The sequence below is a fragment of the Pelophylax lessonae genome, assembly GCF_965119305.1.
Source record: "Pelophylax lessonae genome assembly, chromosome: 1".
Lineage (NCBI taxonomy): Eukaryota > Metazoa > Chordata > Amphibia > Anura > Ranidae > Pelophylax > Pelophylax lessonae.
Genome location: NC_138768.1, coordinates 337,735,390 through 337,758,946, shown reverse-complemented (window position 1 = coordinate 337,758,946; position 23,557 = coordinate 337,735,390). Strand labels below are relative to the sequence as shown.

General features: G+C 41.3%; 1 protein-coding gene across 1 annotated transcript in view; it reads left to right on the top strand.

Moving 5' to 3' along the window:
- Positions 1-11,451, top strand: part of SECISBP2 (SECIS binding protein 2) — a 36,803-nt gene extending 25,352 nt beyond the window's left edge. Inside the window, exons 8-12 of the mRNA XM_082243193.1 lie at positions 1,293-1,431; positions 1,822-2,042; positions 4,123-4,277; positions 9,946-10,144; positions 11,311-11,451. Of these exons, the coding sequence (XP_082099319.1) occupies positions 1,293-1,431; positions 1,822-2,042; positions 4,123-4,277; positions 9,946-10,144; positions 11,311-11,420 (824 nt within the window). The 3' untranslated portion in view covers positions 11,421-11,451. The remainder of the gene's footprint in view (positions 1-1,292; positions 1,432-1,821; positions 2,043-4,122; positions 4,278-9,945; positions 10,145-11,310) is intronic.
- Positions 11,452-23,557: the final 12,106 nt, after the last annotated feature.

Here is a 23,557-nt window from a genome sequence, read left to right as displayed (position 1 = left end):
CACAGACTTCATATAATGAATGTCTATGCAAGTCGCCCCGAGGTCGCCCCGAAGTAGTACAGGACCCTTTTTCTAAGTCGAAGCGACTTGTGTTGCTCCTATTAGAACGGGTCCTGTAGCAGTCAATTGACCGCGACTTGTCAGGCTGACAAGTCGCCTGACTAGTCACTCTAGTGTGAATGGAGCCTAAAGGTTTTTTTGTAGTTTTTTTTTTTTTTTTAAATAAACATGTTATACTTGGCTGCTCTGTGCAATTGTTTTGCACAGAGCAGCCCCAATCCTCCTCACCTGGGTTGCCCTGGCATCGCTTGTGGGTCCTCATCTTCATCGGGTGCCCCCACGAAGAGCCGCTATCCATGGGGCACCCGTGCAGGTGCGCTCCTGAGTCCTGCTGCTGCGTCTATTGACACAGAAAGCAGGACTCGGCCTCGCCCCCCGCTCTCGTGTCACTGGATTTGATTGACAGCAGCAGGAGCCAATGGCTCCTGGTGCTATCAGTCTATCCAATGAGGACCCGAGACAGTGGCTAGAGCTGCAACCAAGAAGGTTTTTCACCTTAATGCATAGAATGCATTAAGGTGAAAAACCTTGAGACTTTACAACTCCTTCAAGCCTAGTACACACTATTAGCAAATCGGATAAGTGATTGTTTTTGTCCTCGTCCCATGTTGAAAACAAGAATAACTAAAATGTTACGAAAATTCCCAAACAACAGATGACAACTTCCCACGTACGTAGCTACGGTCTATGTCTAGTCTATGGTCATATATTGTTTCTGATAATGCGCAGACTTGCTCATTTGATTTTAAAGGACTTAATAGTGCTGTACTAATTAAACCAAAAAAAAGATGTCCTAATAACGAACGAGAACATTTTTCCAACATGTCTCTTTTGAAATGTTTATCTGAACAATCCATATCAGCTCTCAAAAGCAGTGTACTAACGATCTGAAAATCGAACGATCGTTCCTAATATGAAAATCTTCATCTGATTTTCTAATATTATGTACTAGGCCTAATGAAGGAAAAGCTCTAGTATCTCAGCCTGGAAATAATTTACAGAATACATAGAACTATTCACATCAGTCTAATAACAGCTACCACACTAAAAATCCAATTAACCTCCCAGTGTGTTTTTGGTTTGAAGGAGAAAACATACAGTATCCCAGATGGGGTTCAAACCCAGCATATGAGCCGCTAGGCACTGTGCTGTCTCTAGTTGGAGGTCCTGTTCAATTCACAATCATGTTTTAACCAGATATCTTGTAATATCCATCCCCTCTCATATTTCAGAGAAGGAAATTGAACCGAATGTTGATTGCTCTGCTTCAACAAGTGACTCTTCAAAAAATCTTTCCGATAGCACCAGTGTTGTTCCTATTCATCAACTGACAAGCAACCTCCCAAAAATTCACAGCAGAAGATTTAGAGAGTGAGTTCTTTGTTTTAAAATGTTCTGTATATCTAAAAAGATGTTTCAAGTTCACCTTTTGTAAGTTGATTGTGCTTTTTAGCTCATGCCATTATTTCTCATTTGAACAGAATTGCATTACAGTATGTTGGAGCCATTTGGTGAAACCTTCTAATGCTTCCAGCCTCATGCCACTTTTGATCTTGAGCCCAACCGCTAAGTTCTGCCCCAATCAAACACCATAATTGCCCCACTCATGTTCCAAGTGGACCCTAAAAAATGCACACATTGGATGGGGGGTGGGGGGCAGTAGAAGAATGGGACAACATTAGGATTTATAGATTGTAATAATGAATTGTATGTATTTGTACATTTTACAGTAGATGTAAATTGCCATTTTTTGTTTGTCAGGTATTGTAGCCAGGTTCTCAGTAAAGAAGTGGACAGTTGTGTGACAGATCTTCTTAAGGAACTGGTGCGCTTTCAGGATCGCTTGTTCCTTAAAGATCCAGTAAAAGCAAAGACAAAAAGGCGTCTTGTTATGGGATTACGTGAGGTGTTGAAGCATCTAAAACTGAAAAAACTAAAGTGCATAATCATTTCTCCCAACTGTGAAAAGATCCAGTCTAAAGGTACTATTAAAAAGTGAGAGATTTAAAATATTGCTCTTTTAAAGGCTTATATTGTGTGTATGTGAATAAGATCCTTGTTTGTATATAATAATTTGTAATGTAGAGGTTCATGTGGGCATCCATATTTGCACATTACGGACTGTGTTTCCTGCTAAGAAATGATGCACAGAGACCATGCTTTACTCAACCCTTTATCTCTTCTGCTATTCGCCCTTATTGAAAATGGTAGACTCTTTGTGACTTATCCTGTAATTGTGGCAGTTCAGCAAAGATGCTAACCATATTCCATGATCAGATGGTCATTATAGTGAAAATCTACCCTCTGTAAATGAAATACTACATAAAAGAAAATATAAAACAATGAGCTTTTAAGCCTCACCGGCATCCGTTTTCAAGGGAATGTTATGATTATAAAATGTGTACTTGGCAACCATGCACTATAATTTCACTTTACTGACAATCTGTCATTTTAAACGGCTTAATCCTCTGAAATGTGTGCATAGGAAAGCCTTGCTGCTTGCTGTAAATCTGGTGATTGTGCTGTTGGTGGCAACACTAAACTTCACCGAGATCGGACAGGGATAGTGACTGACCTTTTCCTATCACAAGCACAGTACTGCTCGGTACTCTTCTGGGGTTAAGATAATTTATTCTATCTGATTTTTTTTTAAGTAATCCTGTGTACTTTGGTTCTGAACAAGAAATTTATATTGGGAGCCCTTGAAAAATGTCCTATTGACTACTGGCTATTTTTTCAAAGAGCATGTCCAACACTGCTATGATCATTATTGTTTAGCATTGTCAAGTATTTAGTAAATGGGGCATTTAGGCCCTCATCTCTGTTGCCAATCAGTGGGGATGCCAAATTGTACTGCATATATATATATATATATATATATATATATATATATATATATATATATATATGAAAATCAATCAATCCTGATGTACTGACTCTCATTTCTTAAGGCCCAAAAACATTAAAAATATCCCCCAAATGAACCCTTTTTGGGAAGTACACAGTCCAAGGTATTTAGTAGGTGACATGTTGAGTAATTTTATTTATTTTTTTACATACTGTCACCAGCCAGTGCAGTACAGTGTTTATTATAGAACGGGTGTTGTAGTGGTCAGGGACATTTTTTTTTTTTTTTTTTTTTTTTATTACATTTTTTTATTTATTTATTTATTTTTTACACAGGTCACATTTTTTTTTTTTTTTTGTGACCAGAGCAATTCAGTGTTTCCATAAGAACACTGTATTACCCTGGGGACGCGATCAGGATTTTTTTTTTTTTTTAACACCTTATGATTTTTTATACCAGTGGATTTCACTGGTATAAGCAACCATTTATGCTGAATGAAACGGATTAAGTGTGATGGGCTGTGATTGGTCACAGCTAATCACATGGTACAGATGGGCCGTGATTGGCTTGGTCTGTACCTTGTAATCACTGTGTCCAATCACAACTAGCAAAACAATTGTACACAATGGATGGGATGAATGAAGCCATCCATTGTTTACAATTGTCCTGTAATCTGCTGTGATTAGTCATAGAGATCACAGGGTACCGGCAGTGGGTCTGTACACTCATCGGTCATTGGCTGTTTCTGATGGACACATCCAGTGATAGATTGCGCCAAGCCACAGTCCCAGGCATGATCCGGGATGACGTCATATGATGTCCACCCGGATTGACAAGTCCCGCTCAGCCGCCATTTTGTTATAGGCCTGAAAGGGAACTGGTTAATGAGAAAAAAGCTCCCCTAAGTGAGTGGAAATCTCTCCCCCAAAGAAAAAAGTTCAGTTTTAAATCTGACTACATCCATCCAAAACTTTAAAAATACTTTTTGATGCATTTGACCTTCAAAATGTTCTACTGTGAAACTACAGTTTTTTTTCACTGAATACACAAATATATTTAGTAAGCTAAAATGTTCAGCGTTATTGTAATCATACTGTGAAAGTTATGAGACTAAAAACCATTAGTAGGGGTCTTTGTAACGAGCGTGTTTGTCTAGAAATGTTGCCATTATAAAGTGCTGATTGTGTCTGTCTGTATATATGTTGTTTGTGCAGGTGGATTGGATGACACTCTGCAGACAATTATTAGCTGTGCTATTGAACAGAATGTCCCTTTTGTGTTTGCACTCAATCGCAAAGCTCTGGGCCGTTGTGTGAACAAAGCTGTCCCTGTTAGTGTGGTCGGGATATTCAGCTATGATGGAGCCCAGGTGAGGCATGTTTAACCTTTTGTCTATTAGAGTAATAGCAGCCATTGAAGAGAGCATTGTCATGTACCAATGTGGACAAACTATTATATAGCCAAAGAACTGATCGTACAACATGCGTGCATAAAGGCATCTACAGAAAATTATTACATGTGCTTCATACAAACTTGTATAGTCTATGTGGTGTCCTCAGATTCTACTCTATGTGAAAATTAACATTTTGTAATACCATTGCGTAAAGATCATTTTTACACATACCTAACCTTTTTTTGGTTATGCTTTATAGGTTTGTTCGCTCTCACCCAGTGCACACGTGAAGAAGAACAAAGACTTAATTTTTTTTAGTTTGACTATTTACTGAATGACAGTAGTAAATGAGCCTTTGGGTTGGTAGGTTTAATAAATTGTAATAAAACACCCAAGTCCCAAATAATCCTGAGCACAGTAGGCACTGGTGTAAAAAAAAAAAAATGCTTATTATACATGTGAACACATGGGCACTGGTGTAAGTAAAAAATAGAAAAAAAAATGCTTATTATACATGTGAACACATTGATTTTAATGCAGATTAGCAGAAAATTTGAACTTCCCTTACATTGGAAAGTTTTCCTCTCATTTCCTGTTGAGCCTAAAGGACCGGAAGTGAAAGGAAATCTCCCAAAGTCACAATGGCAAGAAAAGCAGTTGGCTCCCGCTGCGGTAAATCACTGCCAGGGAGACAATCTGGAGACGGAGGGCGTAGGGCCGAGCCGCGGCTCTGTGTGTGAATGCACACACAGAGGCGTGGGTTGGGAGCAAGCTGTGGGGTACAAGGATTACAGTTTGTCTATGACGCCTCTTTGGATGCAGCTCCCTTGATTTCTAGACTGTCTGTCTCGGCAGTGATCCTGCGGAGTATTATCTGGCTGAAATGCTGGTCAAGGCTCTAAACTGCTTTGTGCGGGTACAGAAGTTCCCAATGGAGTCTATTCGCACGGTAGTGGCGTCACTTCATGGGGGGGGGGGATTTCCTTGCTTCCATCGACATCAAGGACGCCTACCTTCACATCCCAATATGTGCCAGCCACCAGTGCTTCCTCCGCTTTGCCGTGAGTGAGGAGCATTATCAGTTTGCTGCCTTACCTATTGGTCTTGCCTCTGCTCCTCTGGTCTTCACAAAAGTAGTGGCCCCAGTGCTAGCATTGTTGCGTCAGTGGGGGATCGCGGCACTGGGGTACCTGGACGATCTGCTTTTGCAAATAGAGTCTCCGACTGCTCTTCTGGACAACGCGGAGATTACTCTGCGAACTCTGCGGGAGTTCGGTTGGATTCTGAATCTTCAGAAGTCTGCTCTGGTTCTGTCCACCATTCTGGGCTGTCTAGGTCTGACTCTGGACTCTGCATCAGCCAAGGTGTTTCTTCCTCTGGAAAAACTCCAGGAATTGCAGGAGGCAATTCAGCTTCTGCGATCCAGCAGACAGTCATCTCTTTGGACTTGCATGTGGGTGCTGGGCCTGATGGTATCTACCTTCAAGGCGGTTCCGTTTGCTCAGTTAAACACGAGATCTCTGCAAAAAGAGATCCTGGTGAAATGGAACAAGAATCCTTAGTCTCTAGACAATCAGATCCTGTTGAGCTGGAGTACGAGAGGGTCCCTGGTTTGGTGGCTTCATTCTCCGGCAATTTGTCAGGGAAAATCTTTTCTTCCCCTGTAATGTACAGTCGTCACCACAGATGCCAGCCTGTCCGGGTGGGGAGGCATCCTCAGCACGGAGTGTGCTCAGGTGGTCTGGACTCAGGAAAAATCCAGGCTACCGATTAATGTACTGGAACTGTGAGCGATCAGACTTTGTCTGGATCATTTGACGATTCAGGGGTGTCCAGTATGTATTCAATTGGACAATGCCACGGCCGTGGCTTATGTCAATCACCAAGGGGGCACAAGAAGTGCCTTGGTGGCTCGGGAAGTAGCCAGTATTCTAAGCTGGGCAGAACTGTTTGTTCCAGCCCTCTCCACTGTACACATTCCTGGGGTGGAAAACTGGCAGGCGGATTACCTCAGTCGGCAGGCGTTGGACCAAGGGGAGTGGTCTCTTCATCCGCAGATGTTTCATCAGTTGTATCTCCGGTGGGGCATTCCGGAGGTGGATCTGTTGGCGCCTTGGCTCAACAGGAAAGTACAGAGGTTTGTGGCACGGTCTCGGGATCCTCTAGCTGACACCACAGACGCCTTAGTGGCTCCTTGGAGTCAGTATCATCTGATTTATGCCTTTCCTCCTCTCAGTTTTCTGCCGAGACTGCTGCGCAGGATCAAGGCAGAAGGGATTCCGGTCATTCTAGTGGCTCCAGACTGGCCTCGCCAGTCTTTGTATGCCAGTCTGGTACGGCTGGTAGCCGATGCTCCTTGGAAACTTCCTCTTAGGGATGAACTGCTGGCCGAGGGTCAATTTCCCATCCTGCTTTACAGTCGCTGGCTTTAACGGCTTGGCTGTTGTTGAAAGCCAGGTGCTGAAGGATAGAGGTTTGTCTAAATCAGTGATTCCTACGCTCTTAACAGCTAGAAAATCTACCTCTAGGAACATTTACCATCGCACTTGGAAGAAATACATTGCGTGGTGTGAGTCTCTTGGGACTTGCCCTCGCTCCTTTTCGGTGGATCGGATCTTGGTTTTCCTCCAAGGGCCAGGTTTCGGCCTTGGCGGTTCTCTTTCATTGTCCATTGGCCACACATTCCTTGGTGTGTACCTTTTTATCCAGGGAGTTCAACACTTGGCTCCTCCAGTGTGGTCTCCATTGCCGCCGTGGGATCTCCATTTGGTGTTGCCAGTTCTCCAGAAGCCTCCTTTTGAAAATATTCGGGAGGTGCCCCTGCTTGCGTTATCCCAGAAGGTGGACATTTTGGTGGCTATTACTTCTGTGCGCAGGGTGTCGAAGCTGGCGGCGCTGTCTTGTCATTCACCTTACCTGGTGGTTCACAGGGATAAGGTGGTTCTTCGTCCATGTTCATCGTTTCTTCAAAAGGTGGTCTCTGTTTTTCATTTGAATGAAGACATTGTGTTGCCAGTGTCCCAGGCCTCAGCATCCTAAGGAAATTGCCTTGCATTCCCAGCATCCTAAGGAAATTGCCTTGCATTCCCTCAATGTGGTTTGGTCAGTCAGGGTGTACCTGGCAGCTACGGAGTCTTTTCAAAAAATCAGACTGACTATTTGTCCTCATGGATGGACCTCGCAAAGGGTTGGTTGCTTCTGCTGCGATCATTTCCAGATGGATCAGACAGACAGTGATTCGGGCTTATTCCATTAAGGGCCAGGTTCCTTCTTTACCTGTCAGGGCCTTCCATCATCAGGCGTCCGTGATGAAGGTTTGCAAGGCGGCTACTGGTCGTTTGTGCACAAAGTTTTCTAAGGTGGATGTGTTGGCATCTGCGGATGCTTCCTTTGGCCGCAAAATTTTGCAGACTGCTGTTAAGAGGACTTGGTCCTCTTTGAGGGTGTTTTAATTTTTCACGTGAGCTCCAGTTTTATGGTTGAGCTCCATGTTACCTGGTTGGCAATGTTTTGCCTTGGGAAGTATTTTTTTTCTTGCTGTTCCCACCCCTCATGTTTGACACTGCTTTGGGACGTCCCACGTAGTCAAGAAGATGAGGAGTCGTGTCCGTCAATGAACGAAAGAGAAAATTGGATTTTTGACTTAACGGAAAATCAATTTTTTTGATGTTCATTGATGGACACAGCACCCTACCCTATATGGAGTTGGGTTTTTTCTTCTGACACTGCTTGTACCAAAACTGAGTACCTTTTAGCAGAAAATGGGAGTATACCCCCTGGGACTGCCCCATAGGGGTGGTCAAGTTCTTTTCTGCCTAGTATCCTACTGCGGTAGGGGGCAGTATAACCCACTTCATCAAGAAGATGAGGAGCTATGTCTGTCAATGAACATCAGAGAAATGGAGTTTACAGTAAGTCAAAAAATCAAATTTTTCCATTAAAATAATGAAAAGCAGTGCTGGGACAAGGTCACATGGTGGCCAGGGCGAAGATGGCAAACTTTATAAAATGTTATAAAATTATATATATATATATATATATATATATATATATATATATATATATATAATGTTTGGGGGTTCTGAGTAATTTTCTAGCAAACAAAAATTATGATTTTTACATTTAGGAGAGGAGTGCCAATATAGGCCAGGTATAGAAGTGGTTAGCTGTCCCAGGAACATCTTATGGCAAGTGGACCCACCGCCCAGGAAACATATATCACAGATGGTCCCCAAAATACAAAAGTCTTGCTCGCCGTAGTGTAAAAATATTTAAAATTTTTATTCAAGATATACAATATTGCACTTACAGCAAGAAGAACATGTAATCGCATTAGGATCAAAACAAGCCAGCTGGCTAATCGCAGCTTCCTGTCCTTCCGGAATTCGAGAAGTGCGGTGACGTCAGCTGACGGAGTGATGTGCTGATGTCACCGCGCTTCTTGAAGTCCGTGCAATCTGGTAAGCCAGCACTTTATCTATGGTGGAGGTGACTGTCACAGGATCACTCAATTGAAGGTGGCAGATGGGCGGGTGTTACCAAAGAACCTTTATTAGCACATTGGGATTTTGTGTTTATCACTGGTGTTTGACTCAATTTGTAATATGCAGCATGAGAGGGTTAATGTATTGCGCTGGTCACTGATACATTAGTGAATAGTGGCAGTTAATTAACCCCTTTGTGCTGCATTAGTGGCACTAGTGTCAGTGTTACTGATGTATCAGTGACCAGCAGCAATACATTAACCCCCTCATGCTACATATTACAGAAATTAAATATAACTGGTAAATAATCTCCTTCCCTCAGCCAGATAGAAATATAGAGAGAGGGAGGGAGGAATGAATAAAGGAATAGAGAGAGAGAAAAGGAGAGAGATGGAGGAAGGAAGGGGTCCCCTTACATCAGAGTACTCACTGGAAAGCAGAAGAGAAAAGGGATGGAGTGGATGGATGGGATGGATCAGGCTCCATCTTTCCACTTCTGGTTGTTGCTGGTGTGCAAGCACAGGAGGAGAGGGTGGGAGGAGGAGGAGCAGAAGCAGCTCTCTCTCCTGTCTGTGAGGGAGGGGGAAGTGTCGGCTCTATCCGAAATGACAGGCAGGGCTGCTCTAGGCTTGTGCCGAGTGCAGGAGCGCACTCAGCACTTCGTTGCAGGAGTTGCAGCTACAGCTACTAGCTGTATCAATCACACACACAGTAGTCCAGACAGTTTTTAGAAGTACACTTCACTGCGCCCCCCTCCCTCTAATAAATTGTACTGCCCAGGGCATCCGCCCCCCCCCCGCCCCCCTTGTACCGGCTCTGATGAAAAGAGTACTAAACTAAAGCCCTGTATATAAAATGAGCAATGTCAATTCTATTTAGGTATGCAGATAAATCATAGGATAATAGTCAAGTTAACCAATGCATAAGCATGCTGCTAAATTTAGTCTGGACAGCTAGACTTTCATGACCTCCGCATGAGAGGGTTAATGTGTTGCAGTTTACAATTGGAGCGTCAAAATACAAAAATGACAAATATTCTCCCCTATTTCTTGTGTCTGTGTGAATCATTGTGGAATGACTTTCATAGTTTCATATTTCTAAGCTTTGATATTATTTGGTATTCTCCTTATATATTTCTGGTTCAATTTCTCTTCCCATAGGATCACTTCCACAAATTAAATGAACTTACAATGCAAGCTAGACAAGCATATAATGACATGGTTTGCTCATTACAAGAGCAGCAGAGGGAAGATACTGAAGATGGAGAGAAGGTGGAAAGTGTCTTACAAAACAGTCAGCACAAACATGTGGAAGTGAATGCAGAGCCCACAGCAGATGAGGCAGAAGAGCCAAACTACAGTGAGTATTACTAACTATCTGTATTAGCCCGAGCCTTCTGAGTAATGAGCAGTTTTGGTAGACTAGTATGTTGTTATAGTAGTTTATTGATTATACTGTTAAACTCAAATTCAAAATTGAGTTCAAATCAATTGAAGAAGTTTCTTGCTATATTGCCTTCTAACATTACACATTTATAGAGCATAATGTGCTTTAAAAATGTGCACTGTGATTTGCTTGCATCAAGAGCTGTTAGTGGCACACTGTTCACATAAAAAAAAAAAAAAGTTGCGGTAGATCCTAGTCATGTGACCAGCCTCTCTTCTAGTTATGGAATGATCTCTGCAGAATTAGACAGACAGAACTTTGTGGAACACTGAAAGCTCTACACCCTAGCTTTCACTTTATAAGTAAGTCGCATAATGCAGGTGCAGTATGGTGTTGGTGTACAGCTCTAATTGGACAGTCTTATTGTCTCTCTGCTATAAAGATGACCCTTAGACCTTATTCTGGCAATATTTTAGTGGCAGGAATTCAGCGATTTCCTGTGGCTGGATTCACAGATGGATGCGAATAGTTGTGGCCGCACAACCTGTGCAAAGCAATAGCAGGTTAAAGTGGAAGTAAAGTCCTTTGTTTTTACTTGTACCTACAGGTAAGCCTATAATAAGACTAACCTGTAGGTACTGTGAATATCTCGTAAGCTTGCACAGTGTAGGTGATATTCAGAGTGCTTGGAGCTGATGACATCATCGGCGTATGTGCTTTGAAGGTCCGGCTTACCGTGCCGGACCTTCAGAGCCCGTGCCGTGAACTATGGTTTCCACGCGCATGTGCGGGAGTGAGGTCTTTGCGGCTCTGGCCAATACCAGCGCCGGAGCCTGCCAGCCCAGGAGAAACACCTGGGAAAAATCTCAACCATATCAGCGGTGTGTGGGCTCCGCTGGAGGGCATCGTTCGAAGGTAAGTATGTCATAGTAAGCTAGTATGCGATGCATACTATCTCATTATGCCTTTGTCTTACATGTTTTTTTTTTTTTTCCTTGAGGTTTTCAACCTCTTTAATGGTGGCTGCAGCTTTCCACAGGTGTTTGGGTGTAATCGTACACGGAGTATTTATTATCTGAAATATTTGTAGACTAGTGAAGAGAATGTAATGTAATTTTTTAAATTTTTTTTGTCCCCAGTTAAAGTGTGGAAGAAGATGCTAGAAGAGCAATACACTCCTTACACTCCTTACACCCTGAGCCTTGAGGAAACTGTCTCCAATGACATGTTTAATTTCCATTTATCGTGACTTCAGCTACATAATCTTTCCACTCCACAAAACCAGATGTGGGCACAGGACTGGTTAGGAACTGTTTGAAGAATGCTGGAGCATTCTTCCCATTTTCCCATTTTTTTCTGGTATACCAAATGTTCAACAACAAAGCATATGTGAATTGATGTTAGTGGCATTGTTTATGTCTTGATACTTTTGAAAGGTTGGTAAAGTCACACCCTGGAGGAGCAGTACAGGGTTAGCAGCAGGTGAGTCATAACTAGACTGCTCTGTAGATGCCCCTGTCCAAAGAACCACTCAGAATTCCTAAAGCTGCTATGTTGATTTGGCTCCAGAGCCTCTTTGTGGTAGATACATGGCTGGTATAGCTGGATGGGTGAATGTAATTGTGTCCCTTCACTAGGGCGCCTAAAAATATGTTTTCTATAGACAGTTATATTACATTAGGTCATAAACATTTCTGACCATACTTACTACTGTGGCCTTGAAGTCAGCATTGTGTACTGTTTGTCTGGCCTGCATGTGAAATGACCACAGCGGTAAAGGGTTATAATGATGTGTCTGGTCTTAATAAATAGTGCAAGGAACACAGTGTTGATTTTAGTAATTCATTGCAGCAATTTTTCTAAATTAATTTTAAAGGGGTTGTAAAGTCAGAAGGATGTTTTATCTTAATGCATTAAGATAAAAAGCCTTCTGTGTGCAGCAACCCCCCCCTGAGCCCCCTCTCTATCCAGCGAAGCCCGCGAGTGCTTCAGCCATCCGGGACTCTCTCTCCTGATTGGCTGAGACACAGCAGCGGCGCCATTGGCTCTCTGTCAATTAAACTCAGCCAATCAGGAGAGAGGGGGCCGGGCTGAACGGCAGCTCCGTGTCTGAATGGATACTACAGCTCGGCTTGAATGCCCCGATAGCAAGCTGCTTGCTGTGGGGGTACTCAACAGGAGGGAGGGGCCAGGGACCCGAGAAGAGGAGGATCCGGGCCACTCTGTGCAAAACCAACTGTATGGAGCAGGTAAGTATAACATGTTTGTTATTTTAATAGAAGAAAAAAATGAGACTTTACAATCACTTTAAGCTAGACCAGTATAAGGTAGGTCCTGACTGGTTACTGCATGTAATACACTATGGATTTAGCACTTGGTTCTTGCGCATATTCTCTAAGCCTATTAATCTAGTCTTTTGATGTTGAGGCTTTAATGCCACCTTTAAGTGGTCAGTCTTGAAGAAGAACACCAGAAATTAGGTCACTATTTAAAATGTGATGGCTTACCACTTACCTTTTATTTAAAATTTTCCTGAACAGTAAGCTGTCTTCAGCTATACTTTGGTGCTCTGACATTGAACCTTTAGGTCTCAGATACTGCAGCTGCAGTTAAGTGCAACCACTCTGCCTGTCTCTCCTTTCCTCTTGCCAAAATATGAAGATTTCTGTGAATGGACAGTGTAGGGTAAGGACAGGCAGTCACACAGCAGCCGTGTCTTTGCCGTTAGAGCGCTGTTTAATTTAACCCATTGTAAGCCAGCAGGTTTTAAATAGTGACTTAATTCCTGGAGTTCTTCTTTAAGTTTATTTGTTTAAACATGACACAATTTTTAAAGCTGTATTTGTCTATATACCACTAGAAAGTCTATTAGAAAGCAGGGACCACCTCGCAAGGCACATTTATAAAACAGACATTTATAAAACTTTTTTTTTTTTGCATTATATACTAAAATTTGCTGAAAATTGGTATAAATGACACAATAACATAAATACTAATGAACTACGACCCCAATGGCTTTTGTGATGGTATCTTTATGTGTAATAGGAACATTCCGAGCAAAACAGACAGAAATATATGCCCCTACAGACAGAAATGGGCTTTCATTTTTTTTTTTTTTTTTTTGTAAAACAAAAAAAATGAAATTGAATTCACATAAAAAGTTTTTTTTTTTTTTTTAAGTTTTTTTTTTTTCTCCACGAAAGCGTTATATCATTATAATGTGATTTTAAAGATGATGTAATGTAACATTAAATGTAAACTTTCTTTGAAAAGATGTATAAAATTGTGTTTAGTTTGACACCAGTTTGGTTTCCTTAGTTTAGTTTAATCCATTTAAAATGCAGTACCAATTCTAGCCTGCAGATGGCATGAATGTTGTCTGTATAAATTGTATATATAAATGCTAATAGACTCTACAGGAAACAGCTATTTGACTTGCTAGAAAATACAATAAGCCATTTTAGTCGTGGCGCTCTGTTTTTCATAGCACCTCAAAGTCCCTGTAACATAAGAAAGATTTTGTCTAAACAACGGTTGAAAAAGTTCTACTTGCATATATTTACAAATAAACACCAGCAACTTTCTCCCGTAGATTTCAGACTGTAATCTTAGTGAGTGCAAATTCACTTAAAAATATAATTTGTTTCTTTTGGATTTTAATTTTTGATCACTTGTTTTTCACAGTGTAGAATGTAGACAAAAAGTGACGGTTTTATTACTTATTGTTTCAAATTTGTTGAACAAATTACATTTTGCATTTTGCAGGTGCATTTTGATTTTCACCTTTACTTCTTTAGTGCTGGCAGGAAACATTTTCCAACAATCTCTGTTGTACACAAGTCTGAGACCACCAGAATGAGACCATCCTTTATATAAAGGGTTTAATACTAAGGTGTTTAATGACCTTTCTCTGCAGAAGAATTTTATAGCAGATAAGATCTGTCTAGAAACCAGAAAGCCATGTGATTAAGGAAGAACTCCTGACCATTAAATATGAAGAAGTGTGTCTTCCTTTATTAGTTTGCTGCCATGTCGTCTGTGCTCTTCTCACAGTGTCCCTGCTACTTACTTGATGGCCATCTCTGTTCTGTACTGCATTGTTTTTAGATTGAAGAAATCAACACCATGGAATGTCAAAATTTCCCAACTTCACAGCATGCATCAGAGTTTAGAGACCAGAAATGTGCAAGTAGCAGGTACACTCCTTTTACACAGGTTTGCTATAGTGCTTGCCCGCACAGGGATGCAAAGATGTTCCGTGCATCACAGTGCAGGTAGTCCCATCCACATCAGTTAAGACGTAGCAGCTGCTCCCAATTTCTCAGCAGGGGCTATGCACCTGTGTGGTTATTAAGTGTATAAATGGATAGAGAATTGGCGCTGCAATCTAGTAGATATCAGAAATAAATATTGTGTATACTCTTGGATTTATATATATATATATATATATATATATATATATATATATATATATATATATATATATATATATATAATATCTCAAATCCTCAAATTATTCATAACCATAATACATATAAATATAAAGTGACTGGTGATATAAAAGTGATATAGTGCTGTGCAATAAATAAAATCTGAAATCAATAAAATTTACAATATATATAAAAGCACATAGAATAATTCCTTTGGGTGACACAGTGAAAAATGCATAAATGAAAATAAATGTAAATATAAGTATAGATATAAATAAATATGTGACAGAGTCTAAATATATTATAAATAGATTTAAATGCTGTGATAATTATGCAAGTGGTCTGTGCATATAAGCAATAAAGTGCAAGGTGATTGGTGATTCCAAATACGTGCGTGGTCTATAACTGGCAAATATATACTCCTACTAAAGTGCCCATTGGTAAGTGTATGGGAAATATATTCCCAGGAATCTCAAAGCAAACCGAAAGAATCAGTGCAGATAAATCAGTGCACTCCACTCCTTAATCAAAGTGCATCTCGGATTGGTTTAAATGTATAAAAGATGCGGCATAGTAAATACAGTTAATATAATGGAGTGCTTGATTATCTAGTGGTGCTGGCATTCAATCTTCGTGCACTAGGATAGGTGCTCAAAGTGGATGGTGAAATAGATTGCACTCACCAGAGTGCCCAACTCCACACAGGGGTGTTAGGCAGGGTAAATTGTACTGGAAGCCACAGCAGGAAACTGTAATCACCTTGCACTTTACTGCTTATATGCACAGACCACTTGCATAATTATCACAGCATTTAAATCTATTTATAATATATTTAGACTCTGTCACATATTTATATCTATATTTTACATTTATTTTCATTTATGCATTTTTCACCGTGTCACCCAAAGGAATTATTCTATGTGTTTTTATATATATATATATATTGTAAATTTTATTGATTTCAGATTTTATTTATTGCACAGCACTATATCACTTTTATATCACCAGCCACTTTATATTTATATGTATTATGGTTATGAATAACTTGAGGATTTGAGATATATATATCCAAGAGTATACACAATATTTATTTCTGATATCTACTAGATTTACACCATTATCCCCTTGGGCAGCGCCAATTCCCTATCCCTTTATACACTTAATAATCAGATATAGCATTGCTATATTTTAGGGAGGCTGCAGCCCTTTCATTTCCTTACATCTCCATAGCGCGGGTTTCCTTTCTTTATGCACCTATGTGGGCCCTCGCACAGGCATATTTTTTAGCTTGCCCATGTGAACGAGGTCTTATTGCCCTTACACGCGATCAAAATTAGCGATTTTGAAGCGATCTTGCGATAATCGGATCGTTGGTACAGAGCTTTCGAGAGCGACAGTTCATCTGATATTATCCGATCGGACAAGCACGAAAATGTTTCTTGTATGATACCAGATTGTACGGTTTTAGGTTAATCAGGACAATTGCCGTCCAAAAATACAATACAAATACACTACAACACTTTACATCACTTCTGATTCTGTTGTACAAGAATTTTCGTAACTTTAGTGACCTCCATTTTCGATATGCGACTAGCATGCAAAAAAAAACGGACAATCTTTCGTCCAATTTTCGGATCGTGTGTACGGGCTATTAGTGGGGTTGAGATTTCAAAGCAGCTGATGTAATGAAGGATGTTACATAATAATTTACATATTACACTTTCCTTTGCATATTTGAATATAAGCATCCTCAAGTTCTTCTTACTTATAACTTCTCAACTGTGCTCTCTTGTATTTGTGGGACTTTGTGCCTTTCTCCATATATTACACACTGCTTAGGCCCTGTTCACAAACGTTGCGATAACCCATTATAAAAATAAGCATTTTACCGCAATGCATGCATTTCAATTCATTTTGAGATATGCCCTGAAAACCCAGGCAATGCACCATAACACAATTAAATTGTGGTGCACTGTATTAAAACAAATAATGGTTCATGTCGGGTTTTAGGTGCTTTGTGGTGTGTTGACAGCCCATTCAATTTGAATGGGTTTCCTAACGCATCACATGTATACACTACTTTAAACATGCATGCTTTACCGTAACTGGCTAGTGTGAACAGGGAGTATGAAATGCCAGTGCAACTTGTTGTAGCTGTCAGGCTGTGTAATATTGGATCCTGTACAAGTTTACAAGTCACAGTTTACAACTACTTTTTTAGTATGAAAAAGTAAAAAAGTGGACATGAAAATTATAAGCCTCTGTACTGGACTGACAGGTAATCTTAAGGCCTAGACATTATGGAGGAGATTTAGTAAAACTGGAGCACTTCCAATCAGGTGCAGCTGTGCATGGTAACTAATCAGCTTCTTCAATTAACCACTTTACCACCGGAGGATTTTCCTGCTTTATGTCCAGGCCACTTTTTGCAACTTGGCACTGTGCGATTTTAACTGACACTTGCGCAGTCATGCAACGCCATACCCAAACGAAATTTACGTCCTTTTTTTCCCACAAACAGAGCTTTCTTTTGGTGGTATTTGATCACCTCTGCGCTTTTCATTTTTTGCAATATTAATAAAAAAAAGAGCGAAAATTTTGCGAAATTTCTACTTTGACAGTTAAAAAATATCCAATATATTCAATTTTTGTCATATATTTAGGCCAAAATGTATTTAGCTACATGTCTTTGACAAAAAAATTCTCAATGAGTGTATTTTTAACTGCTTTAAGGCCCGGAAGATTTTACCCCATTCCTGACCAGGCTATATTTTGCAATTCAGCACTGCGTTACTTTAACGGACAATTGCGCGGTCGTGCGAAGCTGTACCCACATTTTTCCCCTCAAATAGAGCTTTCTTTTGGTGGTATTTTTACTTTTTGCGCTATAAACAAAAAAAGAGCGACTATTTTGAAAAAATAACAATATTTTTCACATTTTTTTTATATGAAATTCCCTCCAAAAAAATGTAAAAATCAAAATTTAACATTTTAGACCAATTTGTTTTCTGCTACATATGTTTGGTAAAAAAAGCAATAAGCGTATTTTGATTGATTTGCGCAAAAGTTATCGCAGCTACTAACTACCGGAAAGATTTATGTCATTTTTATTGTTTTTTTTTATTTTTTTAATAATAATTTTTTTTAGTAATGGCGGCGATCTGCGATTTTTTTTTTGCTGGACTGCGACATTGCGGCTGACAGATCGGACCCCTAACTGACATTTTTGACACTTTTGGGGGGTACCAGTGACATTACTACATAATTGCTACTACATACTACATACATTACTGCTATAAATATGCACTGTTACTGTAATAATGACACTCTGGCAGGGAAAGGGTTAACTTTATTGGTGTGGGGGGGAGGGGATTGTGTGACACAGGCACAGATCGCAGGTTCAGCTATGCTGAATCCTGTAATATGTCCCTGCCTGTCACATAGGAGATCTGCCCGCTTTGTTTACACAAGCGGCGGATTTCCTCACTCGATCCCCGACGATCGGGGAAGAGCGGCCAATTGGTTTCTATAAAGAACTGCACCAAATTCTACACTCTCCAGTTTTAAGAAATCTTCCCTGTGCTATTTTATATTATAACTTATGAAAATCCCAAGATGGATATCAACAAATAGTTCTCTCCTGATCATCAGAAAGCCACTGTTTCATTATGTCATCTGTGTTATGCTTAATCATCATGGTCTCTGACAAACATTTGGTTATTTCACAGATTCTTATGTAAAATATTGCACTAGCAGCTTGTATAAGTATTCTTGTAATTAAAGAAGAAATATTCCAGTTATCCCAAAATGTGAAAATTCATATCTAATGGGGGGAAAAAAGAAAGTAATGGTAGATTTCATTTAAATTCATTCAGATTAGGGCATTTCTCATACCAAACTGTGTACTAGCAAAGTGTGGCAATGAAGTCTAATTTGTTGTGTTTTCATGACTGAGGCTGCAATGCTTTTTCTGTGGAAAATAAAAATGTTAAGTTTGGATTGGGTTCCTTCTTTCATTGCATTTTACATTTTTTTGTTATGTGAATGTACACATTTCCTGTAGGTAAATCAGTTTACTTTTAAAACACCTAAACCAGGAAGTTTGGTGAATGTCACATTCCCTGCTTTATAACTATACCCCTTTGCAATTTACACTCCATTTGACTGTATTGAACAATGGCTGTTGGGCAGACATCAGAAAGTTAGCTTAAAGTGTTCCTAAACCCACAACAATAAAATCAGTCTGTATATGCAGTAAAGCTTGCTTGTTATACTTATTGCTGCCTTGTGCAAAAAGGCTGTTTGATCCTGTATGCACAGATCCTCCTCTTCCACTGATTCCAAAATATGTCCGGATAAGACAGCGCCTTTAGATTTAGGCTGCACATGCCCAGTTTGGTGTTTTTTTATTGCTAGAAAGTTTTGTTTTTTTTTTTCCTTGGGAGAGTGCATGTGATCAGTACAGGGCCCAATCAGCACTGCCCAGACATGTCCAGACAGAGGATCTTGAGCCCTGTAGCCTCAAAGGAAAGCTCAGTGCTTTGTGAAAACTCCTACAAGCTTCACCAGGAACAGATAGAAATCACAAGACTGCTATATACTGCTAATGCGAAAAGTTATTTAGTAGTTTTATATTTGCTAAAATAAATGCATTTCCATGTTCTGTGGGAGACCAGTTATAGTGAATGCAGGGTCCTGGATAAAGTAACACTTTAAAATAGTTGTAAAGGCTGATGATTTTTTTTTTTTTTTAACCTTCATGCATTCTATTTCCACTGCACAGAGCAGGGAGGTATGACGTATGTTGATTTTTTTTTTATGAAACTACTACCACACCAGACCATCTCTGGCACTCTGCTCCTACATGTAAAAATCATAATTTTTCTCTTTCGTTTATTGACAGACACAGCTCCTGTCCTTCTTGACCATTGGGTTATACTCCCCCCCCCCCCCCCATAGGAGTAGGACATTACGTTGAAAAAACATCTGGCTATACCCATGGGCAAATCTCAGGAGCTATATATACACACTCCCTCTCCCTGCTATAGTCACACATGCACACACAGTTTTTTTCTGCCTAGTCAGGAGTAAAGATCTAGTTACTGGGATCGTGAGGATGATTCCTCCACCTCTGTGACCGCGCATGAAAAGGCGCTAGTGGATGCAATGATTGTATCTGTGCGTGAGACCCTGAAGATGGAAGACGCAGTTGAAGCTGCGATGGAAGCACAGGTACACTTTGGCACTCACAACCCATCCAGAGTAACAAAGGTATTCCCTTTCCCTGCTTATTTTGACAGAATTTTCGCCAAAGTGTGGAGATGAACAGCGTCCTGTGGGGTTCCTAAACGCTTTACTAGGCATTACCCCTATCCCACCAGTGGTGGACCCTCCAGTTTCCAGATTGAACAAGGCAACCATGATTCCGGTTGAAGAGTCCCCGGCCTTTAAGGACCCGGCTGACGGGAAGGTGGAGGCTGTGGCCCTCACTATGTATACCTTAGCTGGTTTGGCGATGAGGTCGGTATTTACTATTGCCCTGGTGTCGCAAACTCTGACCGAGGAAGCTAAGCTCCTACGCCGTGACCTGGAGGGAGAACAGCTTTACCCTGCCTTTGCTGAGCTGGCGGACCAGCTGGTCAAGGGGCTGCAGTTTATCTCTGATGCCTCTTTGGATGCGGCTCCTCTGATGGCCTGCAGTGGCCGTTTGGACTCTTTTTACTTAAATGCTGGTCTGTGGATCAGACTTCTAAAAAGGCCTCGACTGATCTTCCATTTCAAGTAGATCGTCTGTTTGGAACTACCCTGGATGACATCATTAAAGGTCTCACGGGGGGGGGGGGAAGAGTACCTTTCTTCCACAGGCTACTAAGGGCAAGGAACCTTGTCATAGACATAGACCTTCCTTCTCGGCTCAAAATACATTTTTTCGTCCCTCAGAGGCGACTGACAAGGGCTCGAAGCCTTTCAGGACCTCCTTTGGGGGATCCAAATGAACCTGGTCTGGCAAGCCAAGAGCGGGCTTCTCCAGACCTGCGGACAAGGCTCCTTCTTCATGAAGGTGCACCCTCATCCGTATCGGGGGTGGGGGGATCCGTGGACTTCCCTGGTACCAGACAAGTGGGTCCACTAAGTCATTCGGCTCGCTACAAGATTAAGTTTCGCTCTTGTCCCCCGGCAAGATCTTTTCCTTCCGACCTGCGCCTGTCCCCAGACCAGTTACAGGGTCTGTTTGGAGCGGTACAAGACCTGTTTCTTCAACGTCCCCTCTCGTCGCTTGTAAGAACGATCAGGCGGTTGAACAGTCCCTATGATTGTTTTTTTGGTGAAGGGAATCGGCGGCTAAAAAAAAAATATCGGAATGATGCCTGCAGCTGCAAGGCATCATGGTAGGTGGGGGATTAGGGGTTAACATTCACTGGCATTAAGACCAATGCATGTTGAGGGGAGGGGGGGTTAACTTTCACCCCCCCCTGACCCCCACCTGCAGTGGTGGACATGGCAATGTTAACCCCTTCCTCAATTCCAGTCTGTTCCAGTCCCATTCCCCTAGGGCTATGGTCCTGGACAAGGAGCAGGAGCAATGAAGCAAGCACAGTCAGCTGAGCTTACATCCGCACACACGCTCCTGGTAACCTCATCGCTCTTCTCTTCCAGGAGTGCAGACAGGCGGGTGGCCGGACAGCAGGTGGTTCAGGCAGGTGGGAGGGTGGTTCAGCCAGGGGGGGGATCTCAGAAGATTTCTGCATCCCCATCCTGCCCACACAACAAGCAGCCAGAGTCTAAAATTGACAGTCCCGAAGCTAGAGGGAGGGGGGAGTAAAATCCTCCCTCCAGCAGCCATCGCAGCCTGCACTGTTCGGAATGATAGGAGTGATGGCAGTGTCACTCCTGTCATTCGTGCTCCTGGAGTGCTGAGTGCTTATCTGCTCTCAGCGCCCCTCAGCAAATTTCCACTCGCTAAATGCACGCAGGCGAGTAGAAATTGTGAGGACTGTGTATCTATATATAAGTGCTGCGTGGCATTTTTTTATTATTTTATTTCTAGTTACTTGGTGCGAGAACACATTAATGCTGCAACCTGTCAAGTTCAGTTTAGGTTTTTGGTTAATTTATATTTGTTCTTTTCAACACGCTGGTAGTGTGGTGGTATGATATTTAAAGCGAAGCTCCACCCAAAAGGGGAAGTTCCGCTTTAAGCACTCCTCCCCTGCTATGCCACATTTGGCATGTCATTTTTTTTTGGAGGATCAGGTACCTAGTTTGGACAGGTACCCGCTCCCACTTCCACTCGGAGCGCCTAAGGCAATAGGAGCAGAAGTTCTCCTCTCCCCCTCCCTCCCTGCAGTCTTCTGGAACACATCACAGGTCCCAGAAGATTACCCTGCCATTCAGGAGGCTTGAGCAGTGCACACCCAGCTGTAAAGCCACAGTTGTAATTTCGGTGCCAGGGTGAGGAGAGGGAGAGAACCGAGGGTTTGGGCGGCCACATTGCTGGACCGTGGGACAGGTGAGTGTGTGTTTATTAAAAGTCAGCATAAACACTTTTTGTAGCTGCAACACAATAAAGACTGGAACTCCGCTTTAATTTATTAAATCATTTACAAATCTATTGGGAAGCCTAATTGCCTCATCAAGGCCCCTCTGCACAGCATGATTCCTAGCTCTAAATTACCAAAGCATCCATCCTGGGACACAAACAGCAGTAAATCGATTAAGGACACATTCACACCAGAACGCAGTTTGGAAAACCCGTGTTTCATGTGCGTTTCCTGTCCTGCACCGTGTGCAAAGCACACTGGGTGAGCGAGCTGCTGCGGGTGCCAATGTACTCCTAAAAACACCGCAAGCATATTGCGTTTGCCTGCTTCGGATCACATGGTACTGCACAACTTATGGTGCGATTTCAGCCCATTCTGATAATCACAGACCACGTTCCTGTGTGATTCAGTATGCAGGTAGGTGTGAACTGGCACCTAAGAGCAGGTATGCCTGGAGGTAACTGGTTCTATGGTGCAGACACACACGAAACATGGCACAAAGACAGCTGAAGGGTCTACAAGTTTGGCTTTTTAATGATAAAAGGGTACCATTTCATATTTTGTTTATTTCATCTATCGCAATATCATGTCAGGAAACTACGAAATCTTCAGAAATGTCAGGAAATTATGTAACTATGTTTTTAACATGTAAATGTTTTAGTTGCAATAGATTTGTCTTTATTTCAGTTGTTTCTTATTTTTCCTGCTTTTTACTTCCCTCCTGTGCAAACACTAAAAAAGTTGTAGTCCCTAGATACCTGCAGTTGCTCAGGTGAAAACCTGGCTCTACTGCCAGTAGAGAATGTAAAGGGTCTTGTAAAGACCCCCCCCCCCTTAATATTGGCCCTACTTTGTGCTTTACTGTGGCTTAACTTAGAGTGATTCTTTAACATTTGCTTTTTAGCTGAACAGTCTCCTATGTGGCAGCATAGAAAAGATGATACTGAACGTGAGAACTAGAATAATAGACAGGCTAGCAATACACCCAGAATATGCTTACAGAATGTAATCACAAATGTTGATAGTGTGTCTAGAATTAATTAACTTTTGAGATTGTACAATATTCTTCATATATATATATATATATATAGATACACACACACACTTTTAAGAGATGGGTATTACTAGTAGGTGTCAGTAAGGGTGACAAACATATGTCCATAAACAATTCTATGAAAGTGGGTCTGTCTTTAACCACTTGCTTAACTGGGCACTTAAACCCCCTTCCTGCCCAGACCAATTTTCAGTTTTCAGCGCTCTCACACCTAAAATGACTGACAATTTTGAAAAACAAAACAATTTTCATATTTTGTTAAAAAATTTTGCAAACAGGTAATTTTTCTCCTTAATTGATGGTCCCTAATAGGTTACACTGATAGGTATTGATAGATGGCACTTGATAGATGGCACTGGTG